The following is an 18157-nucleotide window of genomic DNA, read 5'->3' as shown; positions in this document are numbered from 1 at the left end:
AAATTGAGGAGCATTAGGAGGTGCATAGGGCTTCATCTTCTTTTGATTTGATAGTGGCTGCTTTTGCCACTGTTTTTGTCCTTCATTTGGGGCTGAATACTCCTCATCATCAGCTACTCTCTTCTTATCATTCTTTTGGAATGATTTGTTGCCATTGTGCTCCATTTCCCATGTCTCAGCATGGTCAATGAGTTCCCTGAGACTAGAACAATGATAATGATTAAGAGCAGTACGAAGTTTAAAATGCAAACCTCCTTGAAACTTCCTAAGCTTTTCCGAACTACTGATCTTCTTGAAATGTTGGACCTTCAAAAGTAGCTCCCAAAATCTCTTGGTATAGTCACCAAGTGACTCATTTTTCCTTTGCCAAAGCCGATCCCATTCCATTTTTACATCTCTTTTGAAATGAACAGGAAGAAATTGGCTTTGTATCAGGTGAACAAAGGACCGCCATGATTTTGGGGCAGCATGATCATATTCCAACTCCGTCCACCAAGTATGGGCTAAGTCGGTTAAATGTAAAGCTGCAAACTTAATCTTTTCTTTTTCTTTATACTTGTCACGACCATACAAAATTTGAAATTGACGAATAAACTTCAGAAGAAGATCAGGATTTCGGGAACCATCATACATACTGAACTTGATCTTCTTTTCAAGTTGAGATAGTGACTTAGTCTTCTTCTTCTTCTTATGCCTTCGTCCATGCTCGGATATTGAGGTTGAAGATGATGAAGTGCTTGATGGGGATAAAGATGGAGACGAGGGTGAAGAATGTCGATGCCTTTGACGATGATGAGGTCTTCCACGAGAAGGGTGTGACTCTTCATTACTAGAAGAGGATCCATCAGAATAGGCGCCAGATGACTTTGAAGAAGAGGATGAGCTTCGACGCGATCTCTTTCTTGAAGTAGAATGGGACTGCCTCTTAGAAGTAGTTGGACTTCTTGATCGGCTCCTTTCATTGGTATGGCTTTGTTTCCTTGAAGTAGATGGGCTTCTTTCCTTGAATTCTTTGGGATTCTCAATTTTTTCTAGTTTGAGAAGTTGCTCACGAATTTGCTGATTCTCCTCTCTAAGACTTTGAATGGCTTGAAGGATAGCACTCGATTGATCCATTGAGACTAAAGAAAAAAAATATGCTCAAGCACTCAATGCAAGGGCTGAAAACAAACAAACTTATAGTTGTAAGCACTACCAGTGTTGGGGGTGAGGACCGAGCCAAAGCTCTGATACCACTGTAAACGCCCCGAACAACGTAGTATGCTTAACAATTATGATATTTGCTTGTTTTCGAGATTTAATATAAAAGAGAAAGAACACTTAAAGCTGAAAATGAAAATTACTCACAAAATTACAGCCATGAAAATGTAAAAGTAATGGAGACAAGATTGAGGGTTGAAGATGGGCAACCCCCCCCCCCCCCCCCGAAGGAATGTATTTCTGCTCAACCCAAGTCCCTTAGGGAAGAGCTCAGTTACAATCAACCTGAGAGTGAGAAGAAGTAATTCTCACTCTCACAAGATCATGCAAAGATGTACAAACACACATGCATTATCTATTATGCAATGATAAGAACTGATTTCTTTACAGTATGAGAGAAGAAAAAGGGGAATTCAGCCTTTCTCCATCGTTGATCAGCAATACATGGATAGAGCTTGCTTCTTGTAGCTAAAATGGAAGAAATAGCTCAAGAAGGAGGTGCTGTAATGAATTTACAGGCTTGCTGTCTTGTAAAACAACAGTGATAGAAGAGGGAATATGGAGGAATTTGATAATGGAGAAGTGGGGGATGATGATGGGGATGGATGGGGCCAGTTTCTGGCTATCTGTGGGTGCTGTACATGAGTTTACAGCAAAGAAAAATGATGTTGAATGAAGAAAAACGAGCTCTTATTTATAGGAGAGGGGAGAGCTAGTACAAAAGGGGAAAGTGGAGTAGCACAAGACAAGTGTCCAGCCACATGTCATGAGATGTGACAAGTGGTGGGACACTTGGAAACTTGTGTGACAAGTGTCTTGACACTTGTCTCTTCTCTATGGCCTTCCTTTTTGGGTTGAATACTGTCAAGAATAGAAACAACCAAATTTAGTAAGCACAGTCAGAGTACAGAACTTACTATTTTTAGAATGACATCCCTATTTTTTAGGACTAGCATTTTTAGGCTAATTCAAGGCTCCTAAAATTTAGGGACCTCCTAAAATTTAGGGATCTCCTAAAATTTAGGGACCCCCCCAATATGGGTATCATATGAAAGCTTTTTCCGTGTACATCGCAAAAATGGTATCCGAATCTTCATGTGAACTGTCTGTTCTGGTGGATCTAGCCCACACTTCAAGGCATCAATCCTTTCTGTGTGCGAGTCTAACCCTGATATGCGTGAGTTCTAGTCACAGGCGCCCAATCGGGTCATATAGGTGGAAGTGTGAACTATCTTTTCTCTAACCCACCGTGTGGGTCCACCATAACCTGTGACCACTCATCAATGGCCAGCTCCAATGCACTTTTCTTTATATCTAATTAGTGCAAAGGAAATAAATTTAATAAATCATTATATAGACAAATTAATGAAAAATGATACAAATTCTGTTTCTATAGAGTTGTGACAGGACAAAAGAGAGGTGACCCTCCCCTATTGACGAGGACCCTGAAGGGGAGCACAACCCAGCTTGAGAGGGAAATTTGCACACCCCTCAAGTCTCGAATCCCACACATTTAAAGTCTAGGTGCATGTACCATTTCAAAGGCACAAGAATTTAGCCTACAGCACAATGTAATTGGCACTGATTACATGATGTAATGGCAAATGCATGGTAGCCATTGAATAAGGCAAATGTATAACAACATAATGCAATGGAATTTGCAAATTGGGACAGAGCTATGTTGAGCAAGATGTATGTTACTTGTGGCATTTGTACTTTGGGTTAGCATTAAAGAGTTGGAACAGGGTATGCAAACAAGGTCTCATTGATTGGATCCTTATCTTGCAGTCTACAATGGGATTATTCAACCATTTTGTTTCTTGCAGAGATCATTTTCAGTTTTGTAGTTGTATGGAGTTCCTTTACAGGTCTACATAGTTGGTGCATGCATGAAATTGATGGTACGAGTCATTAAATGACCAAGACAGAGCATTCATAGCAGAAAATTTCCAAATAGCTATAGTGAATTGCTTACATAATTTTCTATACTCAACCATTTTCAATACTTGATAGCTCATTTGAAACAGGACATCCCAAGCTTTAAATAGAGCCAAAAAGTTAGTCATTTGGATCACTAGAGCTCAAGATATTTGATTTTTTCTGATGTTGTACATCCAGGACAGGACGTCACGTATGGGTAAAAATAAAAGAAAGGACACCATTAGTGAAGGCTTAAGGGACTATCAGCTGGATAAAGAGCGTGAAGCTTCACAAGAGGCTATTTACCATTAGAACCATGATAATGAGGTGCTAGAGATTAGTTCAACACATGCTGCAGTAAACAATCAAGTGAATGGGGTTGGCACTACTCGTGTCTCTATTGATTCTAACGGTTTTCAACAACTCTCCAATGACATAAAGGACATGAAGTTGGGCATTGACAAGCTTGTGGCTCTCTTGAGTGAGAGGATATTACCTACAGCAATTCCAAATGCTCCAAGTCTTCCCATTGTTGAAGAGTAGCCAAAGACCACAACTTCCAAGGTTGTTGGACATTATGAAGTTGGAGAGCCATCAAGAGCCTCAATTACAGCCCCTTTATCAATCCAAGACCTACACTAGCCCTCATGGATAGGATTTGGAAGATAAGATTCATGCTATCTCAAGGCTTGATGATGACACACATGGATACCATCCTTTTTACAAGCCTTTTTATAGATAGACATCTAGTATCCCTAAATCTACACATGAAGAGAAAGTTGAAGAACAAAGGTCTTATCATGGTCAAGCAAGTGGAGGTGATAATTCTCATGGGCAGCACCCTTACAATGGACATGGTCATGTAAATTCAGCTCCAAATTCTTTTGGATAGCAACATCAAGTCAATAATAATCATGTAAATAATCAGCCCTCTAAACAAGGCCCTCATTCAAATCAGTTTTGGCCTCATCAAATGAGTGGACATCAACCACCAATGAATGTCACAATAAATATACACTCTCCAATGTATGGAGATCAAGTCTATGGACAGCCTCATGTTGTTGGCAACTCCTTCTTTCTACCACAAGGACAATTTAATCAACCAAATGCGTTTGTAAATATTCATGGACAGCAACAACTATATGTTCATGGAACATGGAGTAATGATGTTCAAAGGCAAAATTCTTTTGGTCCAAACTTTTATGGATAGCAACACAATAATGGCCAATCTCATCAATATGAGCGGGAATACAAGGAGAAAATAACCATTTCTAATTTCAAGGGTGAAAATGCATCCCCTACCGAATTAGAAGAATGGTTTGACCAGCTTGAGATGTATTTCTCTTTGTATCCTAGACCGGAGAATGCCAAGATTAAATTTACAGCCCTACATTTGGAGGGATATGCACACATTTGGTGGTGGTACATGTCAAGGATTGGTAATGAATTCTTGACATGGGATGCATTAAAGAGGGCAATGATCAAAGTTTTCGTGTCTCCTGTTGAAAAAGAGAAGTTAGAGAAGAAGTGGTATGATCTTGATCAAAGGGGATTATCGGTTAGCAATTATTATAACCAATTCCTTAACCTCTCCATGTATGTGGATGAAGTATCCAACAATGCCAAGCTAAATAAGTATATATTTGGGCTTGAATATTCTCTATCTTTGGAAGTGGGAGCTATGAAGCCATCCTCTTTACAAGCTGCCATACAATTGACTAAAAGGTATGGTCAAAAATATAAGAGTTTTGAGCAAAGAACAAGACAACATTTTTAGCCAAACCTGTCCACTAGAACAACTGCAAATTATGGCCAAACAAAGACTGAATTTTAGCAAGGAGGGAAGCCATCTACAGTAAGATTCCTACATTTCCTTCTGTTTATGGATCAAAATAGGGCAGTAATTTCAAATTTAATGCTGAAAATAAATCAAATGGAAAGAAGACTAAAATAGGTGGCAAAAACTCAGCTCCTATGGTGCAAGGAAAGCATGTGTCTAATGACAAGCTGAAGGACTTGTATGTGAAAGGTCTATGCTTCAAATGTGGGGAGAAATGGTCTCCCAACCACAAGACAAAATGCAAAGCCAAGAATGTCAAAGTGAGCATGATCTTTGAAGAGGAATTGGATGTTGAGGCAAATGAAAGCAATATATCTCAGCTTGAGTGCTTACCTATTATTGAGGAGACGCATGACCATGATGATGATTGCCATGAAGAATTTTATGACCCTATGGATGGTTTTCCATTCAACCCAGGTGGTTACAACATGGATGATCCTTGGACAAATTTGGATTTATTGAAGCTTTGTTCTATTTCCCATGATGCATGGAATGGTTCCAAAGGGGACAATACATGATGCCTTAAAGGCTACATTAATGGAAGAATTGCTCATATTCTTATCGACATCGGAGGCACACATAGCTTCATTAATACATGGTCTCTTGATGGGTTGAAGTTGTACGCTCAAGAAATGCCTTCATCACTAAGAATTCAAGTGGCAAATGGGGCTTATGAGAGCAATAATCAGATTTGTTCTAATGTTCACTTTATCGTCATCTTGTACTACTTTGGTGAGTCTTATTGCCTTGGAGATGGGTCCCATTGATGTTATACTTGGCTGCAATTGGCTGAAAAGTATTGTCAGGTTTACCATGGATTTGAATAGGCTACAAATGGAATTTCAATGGCATGGACAACAAGTTACTCTTCAAGGGATCGAGAAGAAAACGCTAAAGGTGATCAACCCCATGAAGATTAAGAGAGAGATCAATGCAAAGGCTGGTATGTTTGCCCTTCTCTTGTCAATGATTGATGAGGATTAGCCCTCTTCAAATCAGCCCTCTACTCCTTCAACAGATATGGATCCTTATCTTTGCAAATGGTTGAAAGAGTATGGTGATTTATTTCAACCATCTTCCTCTCTTCCTCTAAAGCGTAAAGTGGATCACCCCATCGACCTGCTTCCAAATACCAAGCCTATCAATAAGCCTCCATATCACCTTTCAAAGGTGGAAAGAGAAGAAGTTGAGCGCCAAGTAAAGGAGCTACTTGAAATGGGTCTTATACAACCAAGTCAATCTCCCTTTGCTTCTCCCATTCTCTTAGTCAATAAGAAGGATGTTTCATTCCACATGTGCATAGATTATCGGGACTTGAATAAGACCTCTATCAAAAATAGGTATCCAATACCAAGGATTGATGATCTATTGGACGAATTGAAGGATGCCAAGGTCTTTTCACATCGATTTGCGATCGAGATACCACCAAATATGCATGAAGAAGGGGGATGAATACAAGATTGTATTTAGAACCAAGAGGGGATTGTTGGTTATGCCCTTTGGTCTTTCAAACGCTCCAGCCACATTCCAAGCTTTAATGAACAAAATACTTCAGCCACTTTTGTTCAAGATAGTTTTGGTGTTCTTTGATGACATATTGATATATAGCAAGGAAAAAGAAGAGCATTTACAACATGTTAGAGAAGTTTTTGACATATTGAGGAGTCACAAGTTGTTTGCTAAAGCAACCAAATGTACATTCATAGCCAAAGAAGTAGAATACTTGGGACATATTGTTGGAAAAAATGGCATCAAGATTGACTCAAAAAAGGTCCAATGTGTGAAAGATTGGCCTACTCTAAAAAATACTACTTCATTGAGAGGTTTTCTTGGTTTGTCTTCTTTCTATCGAAGATCTATCAAGAATTATGCTCATGTGGTTGCACCATTGGCCAATAGGTTAAAGAAAGAAGCTTTCTTTTGGGATGAAATAGCCGACAAAAGCATCAATGAGGTGAAGCAACTCCTCATTTCAGCACCTATATTGGTTTGTCCCGACTTTTCTAAGGTTTTTGTGATCTATGAGGATGCTAGTGGGAGAGGATTGGGGGCTGTCTTAGCCCAAGAACATGGTGTCATTGCATATGAGAGCAAAAAATTTGATAAAAAAGAGAGGCAAATACATGTATATGAGTAAGAGATGCTAGCTATACTACATGCAGTCAAAAAATGGCATCATTACCTCTATGGAAGTCACTTTAAAGTGAAAAGTGACCATAGGGTGTTGAAGTACTTCCTCTCTTAGCCCAACTTGTCTCCTAAGCAAAGAAGGTGGTTGGCAACTCTTCAATCATATGATTTTGAGATAGTATACACGCCTAGAAAAGACAATGTAGTGGCAGACGCGCTCTCTAGGATATGGGCATATAATGTATCTACCATCTCCACTATATATAAAGATTGGATAAATGACATACAAGAGGAATATATGATGGAGGAGCATGCTGCCACAATAATGCAGAAATTACATCAAGGGGTGAATGAAGAATATCCAAACTTTAAATGGCATAATGAACTTTTATGGTACAAGGGGAAGGTCTACTTGATCCATCAAAGCAACTTTAGGCTAAAAGTCCTTCAAGAAATGCATTCTTTGGCCTTGGCTGGTCATCTTGGTCTCTTTAAGACTTTTGACAAAGTGCACAAGAGTTTCTATTGGAAAGGCCTATGGCGGGACGTGAAGGAGTATGTCTCACATTGCTTGGAATGTCAACAAAATAAAGATTCTTATTTATTACTAGTCGGTCTCCTTCAGCCCTTACCTATCCCACTAGGAAAATGGATCAAAATTTCAATGGACTTTATTATGGCCTCCCTACCATAAGGCATGGTTGGAATAGCATTTTTGTTGTGGTGGATAGACTTACCAAATTAGTCCATTTTATTCCAACCAAGATACAATTTTCAGCAAAGCAAGTAGCTGATCAATTCATGGAAGGAGTGTTCAAGCTACGTGGTATGCCCTTGAGGATCGTGTCAGATAGAGACACTAGATTCATGGGAAATTTTTGGAAGGTTTTGTTTACTTCCATGGGCACTACTCTTGCTCCAAGTATCGCTTACCACACTCAAACTGATGGTCAAACCAAAAGGGTAACCGATGGGTGGAAGTATACTTAAGACATTTTTGTCATGGCATGCAATCATCTTGGGATAATTGGCTGCACCTTGCTGAATTTTTTTACAACAACACATATCATATGAGCATTGGGATGGCTCCTTTTGAAGCACTCTATGGATACAAGGTTCAAATTCCTTCAGTCATGTTTCACAAAGACGCGAATCCACAAGCAAAGGATGAGTTAGAAAGAATGGAGATGCTTATGAAGCAATGTAAAGAAAACATACGAAAGGCACAAGATGTCACAAAGTCCTATGTTGATGATAGAAGGAGGCACATGGAGTTTGATGTTGGAGATTGGGTCTTCTTGGAGGTGCCCAAGACTCATTATGCATCCCTTAAGGGTGGAAATAACAAGTTGCATCACAGATTTTATGGCCCATGTTTGGTGTTGGAAAAGAATGGAGAGCTTGCATATAAGCTCCAATTGCCTTCAACTACTCGCATACATAATGTTTTTCATGTATCACAATTGAAGAAGTATATCGGGCAAGATGTACAAGTTATTGAAGAGCTTCCACCACTTGATGAAGACGGTTTGATTGTCTATGAACTTGAGAAGATTATTGGGAAGCATGAAAAGGTTCTTAGGAACCAAACTCTCACTGAATTTTTGATCAAATGGAAGGGGCTGCCTATGGAAGAGTCCACTTGGCAACCCTCTTCTTATTTGGATGCTCTTCCATGGCTTTTGTAAGATGAATGATGATAGTCTGTGCAGGGATAGCTTGTTGTTTTAAAATATTGTTATTAATTAAATTGTCTTATTGACATCAAAAAGTGGTGTTGATGGTATGCGATGATGCCTCACGTTGTGTACTTCATCTTTGCCTCAAACACTGAATTTGGACACTCCGATCAAAAGTTATGGCAATTTTACTGATGCAGTCGTGTTTGGACAGCAAGGAGTCAATTCAATGTTTCAGATTCATTGTGATGTTTCTTCACACAAAGTGCTTCCACATGCTTATGGATCTTCATCGACATAATTTGCTTCATTAACAACTTGCCTATTACCACATTATTATCTTCTATTTTGAGGACAAAACATCTCTAAGAGAGGATGATTTGTAATGAAGCAAATTATCAATATGAGAGTTGAAGCCTATTCCAAGTATAAACCTTGTAAATACTTAAGCTAAGAGAGACGAGGGCTTTAGGGTTTAGTATAAAAAGGCAAGAAGTGCTAATGTAGCATCATTCTTTGGCACTATCAATAATTTTCCAAATCTTCTTGTCTTTCATCTTCTTGTACTAGGTTTGCAGCTCATGGCTACATTGTGCTATGGTATTAGAAGATGTTCCATGGCATGGCCATGCTTGGATCTCAATTTGGTATATTTCTTGTTATGTGTAGCTTAGAATATTTTGATTTCTCATTCATCTCCACTGATAGATTAGTCTTTCTTTACATCGAGCCACACAACTTGCTAGAGTCAATCGTTCTCCATCCTTGATACTATGAGCTATCATGTCAAGGTTTCAAAATTCATTCATCTTGATGGCTAGTAGCATCTTGGAGGAAGTAGATGCACATCATGTTCTTGGATGCCAGGGCCTTGAACTGCATTAGTCTCCCCTTCAGTTGCTCCATTTTGACACAGAGCTTGATGTCAATCATCACAGCTTCTGCCTCTACTTGTTTATCTACTTTTGCATGTGTGCACTAGGCTTTGGCCTCCTCCTTGGACTTCTTCACCAAGGTGTGCTTTTTCTTGATTGGGGTAGGAGCAACAACAACCACCTAAGTTGAGGTGCAAAGTTTGGGATCGAGGTCAAAAGACATTTTTCCTCATTGTATGGTCCAGTCCAAGTTTTTTTGGATTGCTAGCAGGATGTGCTTCATGAGATACTTAACCTCAATTTTAACATCAACCAAGAGTTGGCGATAGTTGCTCTGCATGACTTAGGGCCTCATCATGCTATTGCTCAAGAGTCTTGTAGTGCTCCATGAGCATGATCTTTTTGGAATCTTGAGAGGGTGTGCTGATAGGGAAGTCAAAGAAGTTCTAGATGGGTCTTGCAAGGGAGTCTTCATCAACACTAAGGAGAATGACCTCCTCCTTGATGATGTTCTTCTCTTTGCTGACTACATCCAACATCGTAGTGATGTCAAGCCATGTGAAGGGTGTTCATAGGGCATGCTCCCTCTCTTTGTGCTATTGCACTTCAAGGATGAGAAGGGATTTAAGGCCTCCCTTGCCTCAAGATGCAACATCTATTGGCAATCAAAGTGCGAGAAGAGGCTACTGGAACCTTGCCAAGCTCAACATGCACACCCAGGGAACAGGGGTTGGGGTGGAGGTTATAGCTTGCTACTAGAGTGCAACCATTGAACCACGACAAAAGGGAGGTTGTAGGGTGGACATAGATGGTATTGTGGCATTGAGGTGGGGCAAGAGTCAAGAGGGTTGGCATCGGCATGTAAATCATGTTCCCAATGCAGCAGAGGTAGCACAGTTGGGAGGAAGGATCCAAGAAGGTAGCCCAAAATCTCCAGATTACATCTTCCCAAGTATTATGTAGATCCGTTGTGTCTTGCTAGTACCGGTCTTAGAGGAAGTTAGCCAAATCCAACTAGGCTTCGTGATAGGCTTGGAGATGTTGCCGCTACTTGTGAAGCTCCTCCTACTACTATTGAACTTGGGCTTGGAGGGCCTCATTATCTTTTTGCACTTGCTACACTTTACTTTGCGAGGACTAAACCTATTGCTACAACAACTGGTGGCATTTGAGACCTTTTGTCAAATATTTTAGGCATTGTAGGGTAGTCTTTGGATAGAACTTTGTCAAAAACATGAGTCCCTAGAAAGATGTGAGGTGAGGGGCCAAGGTGGCTATGGGGACTGTTGGGATAGCATTCACATCACTAGTATCAATGGAGTGGTTGGCGATCTGCATTTTCTCCTCTGTAGGGTGCTATTGGGCCTAGATAGACTACTTGAGTTGAGTAATGTGGGACTTGAAGTCCAAATTGCTTTGGCTGAAACTCGAGGGGCCTACTTTTGATATGGTGTGGGCAATGGCAACTATAATCCCTTAGATGGCAAGTATGTCTTCTATAGTTATTTGTTGGGGTTGTTACGTAGAACTGCAAGCTACCTTCCCTAGTGAATGAGGTGCACATATGCAACTAAAGCAAGATGGCCTCTATATTAGGATGCACCGAGGTCATCGCCCATTGGAGCACAAGGAAGGCATTAAGGCATAGGCTATATACCCACATATCATGAGCTTCTTATTCTCGGGGGGGTGAGATGGGGAACTGTATTGAGGCAAAGGGTAGAGGAGACCGATGCCATTGGTGGTAAGAAGTGATCTAAGGCAAGGAAAGGACAAGTATGATAGGGCATTGAGAGCACAAAGAGTTGAAAATAGGAGTCACAATGAAGAGAAAGGCTTATGAAAATTTTGCTTATGAGGGGGGTGGATGTATTGAGAAATGTGCAATCACATCCACCATAGCCTCTTTGTATGGGACAAACAAGGCAAAGAAACATACATCAAATAAAGCCTTAAACTAGGTCATGTATGCACGGTTTATTAAAACCATGGTTGTTGAATACCATGGTCCCTTTCCACCTATCTCCACCTACCAATACCACCTATTGTGAGCCTATAAAAGGCACTTATCCCCACACTCATTCAATCAGTCATTATCAATCAGTTGTACTTGCATTATGCTTGGATAATATTAGTTGTTCTTCCTTGTCAATGCTTCTGCCTCATTATGATTGTCTATTTGCTCATCAATGATCCTCCATAGCATGCATTCTCAGTATTTTAACATGGTATCAAAGTGGGTTTTAAGTTAACGAGTCATTAGGCCACTAATTGAGTCATTCCAATTTGAATTTCTGGCTCCCTCCACTTTTCCATGAATCTCTCACCTACCTCCGTACCTATCCACCTTCAGTGGAGGACTTGAATCTCCCTATCTAGGCCATTCCAGCTCGTGGTGTCTTCTAGGAAAATACTCCCTGACTCAGGGCGCTCTTGCCCATCACATCAAAGCCCAACATTATTGAATGTATGCTCCAGCATTGCACGTTCACTCAATTGTTGCCATTTTCTGCATCCTCTGCCATTCATACATTTGATTCTGCCTACACACATCGCGATGTTGATGAACATCATAGGGCTTTGATAGCCTACTTCCTAAGCTCCATTTTTATCAAGAAATTTTTGAAAATGATAAAGTATTCAATTCATAGAAGCTGAAAAACCAAGCTGCCCCCAAAAACCCCAATGCAGACTCTATAGCCATCAACCTCAAATATCAATTTTTTATTCATTTTCCTACTTCCTTTGGCTTAGTAATGTCACTAACCCTCTGATCTACTACAACACTGATTTCCCAGCTAAGTTATCACTTCAAATTAGCAAGAAGAAGATTCAACATCAACTGCCAACTACATTGTATCTCTTAATACTAGTGTTGATTAACACTAATCCTCGTGTGTCCTTTGACACACTCAAATTCAACACTTCTGCTGGACTATTCTCAGTTTTTTTTGCAACTCCAGCATCAAATCAAGGGGGGGAAGACTCAGACTTGCAAGATCTTGAAGATTCCGAATTCAAGGGCATCACAGTCACTAAATCACCTACTATCTCTTGATACTAATCACCTAATTCTTCTTAACACTTGTGCTCAACTAAAATTTGAATTTTTTGGAGTTGATTTGTTGCTAATCTTGCAATCTCAAAATGGGCAAAGACTCTCCGACATCCTAATTCAATGGTGTTGGATTCCATACATGGCAAACTAGGATCAAACTGATCTTAATGAAGAAAGGCTTGTGGTTAATCACAAGTGGTCAAGAGAAGAAACCAAGGGAAGCTACACTTTCAATCGTATGGGATAAAAATGATGATAAGGCTCAAGCTATTATCAAGCTCAAACTTGATGACAACTACATTCATCATGTTGATGATTGTGAAACCTCTTACGCGACATGGGATCAATTAGAAACCCTATTTGGAGCTCATTCAAAATCCTCAACTCATTTGAATTATATGGAAAGCTTGTTGACACAACTCGCAGGAATCAACTTGAAGATGAATGAAGACATTTGCATTGGAGTGCTTCTCAAAAGTCTTCCACCTGAGTTTGATAATGTGTCTACCACATTAGTCAACATGCCAAAGCTAAAACTTGTGGACATCAAAGCCTCTCTCCTGGAAGAGGAAAAGAAGATCAAGAACAAGGGAGAAACAAGCATCCCAAAAGGAGACCAACAACTCCTCTATGTGAAAGGAAGAAGAGCGTAGTCTGTGACTTTTGTAAGAAATCCGAGCATATTGAGTGATTTTGCTATGCTAAGAAAAAGTCTCAAAGAGCATATCTTGCTACAGTCAAAGAAGATGAAGACAACATTGAAGAAGAAGGAGAAGAAAAACCCCAAGAACAAAAGGATAAGACTCATCAGTCCCTCGTTTGCAGCTCATTTTCTGATGATAGAATTTTTTAACGTTTAAACATGTGGTCTTGCCTTATGTTCCCACCATAAGCTCCTAAACTCCTCATGTAGCCTCTACACACTTAGTGAGGCCTTGTAATAGCCTCTAGCTTTGTATGGTTTTTTTCTTCCATGTCTACACTTAGCAAGGTTCTACTCACAACAGCCTCTGTATACTTAGTGTCCTTTCTAGTTGTGATTGAGGAGGGGTGTTGAGAAATGTGCAATCACATCCACCATAGCCTCTTTGTATGGGACAAACAAGGCAAAGAAACATACAGCAAATAAAGCCTTAGACTAGGCCATGTATGCACGGTTTATTAAAACCACAGTTGTTGAATAACATGGTCCCTTTCCGCCTATCTCCACCTACGAATACCACCTACTATAAGCCTATAAAAGGCACTCATCCCCACACTCATTCAATCAGTCATTATCAATCAGTTGTACTTGCATTATGCTTGGATAATATTAGTTGTTCTTCCTTGTCAATGCTTCTGCCTCATTATGATTGTCTATTTGCTCATCAATGATCCTCCATAGCATGCATTCTCAATATTTTAACAGAAGCATGGCAAGTGGGTGGTTTGAATGTGGCCAATACATGTTTACCATGTCAATAGATAGGGCCATAAGGAATAATGAGTGTGACAAGCCGTCATTTCTTCATACCATGACCAGGGAGGGTTTGGTGGCTCAAAGCATCCACATTTGCTACAAATAATTGTGCATGGAAAAGCTTTAGGAAGGTGGAGATAGTGAGGATGGAAAAAAGCGGCCAAGCTTGAGGGCATGATTGGAACTTCAAGATCCAAAATGGGCCACTTCACTGCATTTTCAAATTTTCAGGAAGCTTGCCCATGCGAGTGTGGAAGACCAAGATGGCTTGTTTGTGCTCGAAGAGCTACTCTTTGGAAAGGCAATCTACTTGGTGCTTCTGCCTTGACTATACTTTGGATAGGAGGTAGGAACTCTGAGTCAATCCTCATCAAGTTGAGCTTGGTTTTCTATTCAGAATGGGAGGGTTTCCTAAGGAAGAAGGTGATCTTTGATAGCAATTCGAAAACTTGGGACTACGCATTCCAGAGGAGTAATTGCCTCAATGCCAAAGGCAAGCTTGTATGGAGTGAGGCCTATAGCCACTTTTCATGAAGTGCAGTAAGCCCAAAGTGCTATTGGGAGCTTGGTATCCTAATATTTTTTATGATGCTTGACCAACTTGGTAAGTATTTTACACAAATTTTTGTTGGTAGATTCAACTAGACCAATAGCTTGTGGATAGTATAGGGAAAATTTCTTGTGAATTACCAAGAAGGTGGAAGTCATATACTTGATGATCTTATTTACAATTTACCTTCCCCTGTCACTAACTGATTCAACCAGACAATCATAGAGGATGAAGATTTCCTTTAAGATGCACTTGGCTACTGCTTATGCAGAATTGTTGGGTAGTGTCCATGCTTCAACCTACTTTGTGCAGTTGTCCGTTGCTATAAGGATATACCTATTTTTGGTGTATGATGCGGCAAGTTTGATAGGGCCAACCAAGTCTAGTCCTCATTTTTGAAAGGGCTCTAGTGACAAGATTGGGTGAAAGGGAAACCAGTCGTGAGACAAAGGTTGACCAAGTCATTGGCATGCATTGCACTTTTGGACAAATCAGTTGACATCTCCATGTATAGTAGGCCGCCATAGTCTTGCTTGTTGGATCTTCAGGATTATAACATCAACCGTAAAGTGACCTCTAGCTATGCCTTAGTGAGCTTCTTTCATGACCACCTCCTTTTCCATAGGTAGAACCACACACTGTAGCACTTCGAAAAATGTTATGTGGTAGGCTAGCCTAGGACTGATTCAAAACACACGCTCCGGAGAGCTATTCATTTGCATTGGTACATCAAAATGTGATTTGAGACTTGTCATGAGTCCAAGAAGACCAATAATTCTTCATACCATTTCTAGGGAGGATTGGGTGGGTTAGATTCTAGGTTTTCAATGATTGCATGGAATAGTTGGGCATCCAAAAAGTCATCATCTACTCTAATTGAAGCTTCTTTGAAATCAAGCCGGAACAAGAAGTTGGCAATCACATGTTCTCGGCACCAAGTCGATGTACAAGCTTGAAATAAAAAAATTATAGTAATAGGATCGAGTGGGCCAGTCATCCTCTGTGACATTTTGTTGCTTGACTAAATAGACCAAAGCAGAGTGATCCACATGGAAGACAAAAGAATGGCCAAATAAGTAGGTGTGGAATTTCTTCACAAAATAAATCATTTTGAGGCATTCCCTTTCTGTCACAAAATTTTTTCTTAGTAGTAGAGAGCCATCTGCTAGCATAAAAAATGGATTGGAACCAACCATTTGCATCCTATTGCATAAGCACATTGCCTATTGCCCTATCGAAGGCATCTACAAAGACATGGAAAGGCCTTGTCCAATTCAATAGAATCGATACTAGGGCCTTGGAATGGAGTAGTCGAAGTTGTCAAAATGCAAGGTCTATTGCCTCATTCTAGTGGAAAGATACCTTGGGACTGTGTGTGAGCTAATTGAAGGGAATAGCTACGTGGGCCAAAAGGCACAAGTGTCATTCGCACCACCGCACTTGCCCTAGAAATTGTAGCTCTACAGTTAGGGAGTTAGGAGTGGGGGCCTACATGATGGCAACTACCTTGTTGGGATCCACAACAATGCTATTGCTAGAAATTCTGTGACCTAACATTGCCTTTCACTACAAAGATGCATTTCATGGGATTTAGACTTAGATGGCTTCTCAACATCTGATGAAACAAAGCTGAAGATGATGTAAGTGAAGCAAGAGTGTTTCAAAGACATTGAAGTCATCCAAGAAGACCCACATGAATTTTGTTAGGGAGGGCTTGAATATTTCCTGCACATCTCGCTGAAAGGAAGCAAGGATATTCTTTAGCCCAAACCACATTACTATACAAACATACACACCCCAAGCCATGGTGAAAGCAATTGACCCTCCAGAGCAAGCCTAACCTAGTTGTAACCATTGAATCCATAAAAAAATGAGTACTTCTCATGACCAACAACCTCATCAAGATGTTGTCAAGTACGGGATAAGGAACGGATGTGGAATTTTTGCAACACTCAACTTCCTGTAATCTTCACAAATTTTGAGCTTGTTATTTTTTTTGGGAATAATGACAATGGGCAAGATCCACTCTGCCCAATCCACGGGGGTGATGAAGCCAACTTAGAAGAGTTGATCCAACTCTTCTTTCATTAGCTTTACCATGTGGGGATTCATTTGATATATTTGCATGTAGACTGGTATAACATTTGATTTGAAAGGAATTTGGTGGTAGTAAAATTGAGGATCCAATCCCTTCATTTCATAGTAATCCCAGTTAAAAAATATATTTGAATTCGGTTAGGAGGGCAACTAGTTGGTTGCACAAGTCAAGCTACACACTAATTTTGACTGGCTTTGTTTCATCCAAGCCAAGGTAAATTATGGTGAGAGCATCCTCCTTGACTCTCGTGACCTTCTACATTTTGAGCTTCAAATTCTCTTTCTTATCAGAGCACATCCAAAAATTTATTATCGGCTATAGCTTTAGCTTGAGCCACTTCTACCTCAAAGTCTAGATTCTAATTTTCTAAGTCATTAAGAATCAGCTCTTGGGTTGATTCTGGCTCCTGGGCAAGATTGAGTGGGGAGTGCGGATCCATGTATTGTTGGCTAATCTAGAACACATCCACTAGGCAAAATGATTCCAAGTGGGCATTAGTTTCCAATAACGCATCTTCCTCATCATCATCCAAGCCTTCCACTATGTCAATAGTCTTTGTGACTGGCAACATGCTACTGATGGAAGCAAAATCTTGTTTGAGAAGATCCGGATTTTATTGTGACCTTGGTGGATAGTCAGTTGGTAACAATCCCAATTGTGATTGACATGTGCTTACCGCAACCAAGGTAGTCCAAGCAAAATGTGGTAATCTTCACTTGCATGCTCCATGTTAAGAACTACGAAGGAAATCAACAATGGTACACTAGCAACCTCCATTAGGACTAATTGGCTCATGCCAAGTGGCCACACTCTTTGTTGATTTTCCATTCAAACAAGGAATGGGGTTGGCACCCATTTCATCAACCCCAAATCTCTACAAAAGTGGCCATCGTAATGATGTTGAGTCTGAACCCACTATCCAACAAGATAGTGTTGAGGACCTGGTTCTGGAATCAAAGAGAGATGATCAAAATGGTATGGTCAGACAACGGTCCTAAAGACTGCACCTTCTTCTTCCAATGTAGATGCAACCAATGCCACAACTTTAGGCTCTAATAGAATGGGCCAATCTGGTGGATTATCTTCAACAAGTGGTCCTTAAATATTGAGAAAAATTTCAATAAATCTCCTAGAGGAATAGTAATGGAGACTAGATCCCATGAAGTTTGGGTATCTAGTTCATTCGAAATTGCTTATGCTAGGATTAAAGCCTCAATTTGGTGAGCAAGCTAGTTCCCTTCCATCCTAGTTGCAAAACATTGATAAAGTATTACCTTGCCTACTCTACCTCCTTTGAAAGAGCTCTTTCAACCTCATCTCACTCATTCAACATCTCCTTGAGGTAAAT

General features: G+C 40.1%; 1 protein-coding gene across 1 annotated transcript; it reads left to right on the top strand.

Annotated features, from left to right (window-relative positions):
• The first annotated feature begins 8271 nt into the window (after nucleotides 1-8271).
• LOC148030041 (uncharacterized) lies at nucleotides 8272-8778 on the top strand. Its single transcript, XM_087687353.1, has 2 exons — nucleotides 8272-8382; nucleotides 8482-8778. The coding sequence occupies exons 1-2, from the start codon at nucleotides 8272-8274 to the stop codon at nucleotides 8776-8778; spliced, it is 408 nt and encodes a 135-aa protein (XP_087543479.1).
• Nucleotides 8779-18157: the final 9379 nt, after the last annotated feature.

Source organism: Lygodium microphyllum, chromosome 10, assembly GCF_053477565.2.
Source record: "Lygodium microphyllum isolate KBCC chromosome 10, Lygodium_microphyllum_v1.1.10, whole genome shotgun sequence".
Classification (NCBI taxonomy): Eukaryota; Viridiplantae; Streptophyta; class Polypodiopsida; order Schizaeales; family Lygodiaceae; genus Lygodium; species Lygodium microphyllum.
This window is presented reverse-complemented; position numbering and strand designations above follow the sequence as displayed.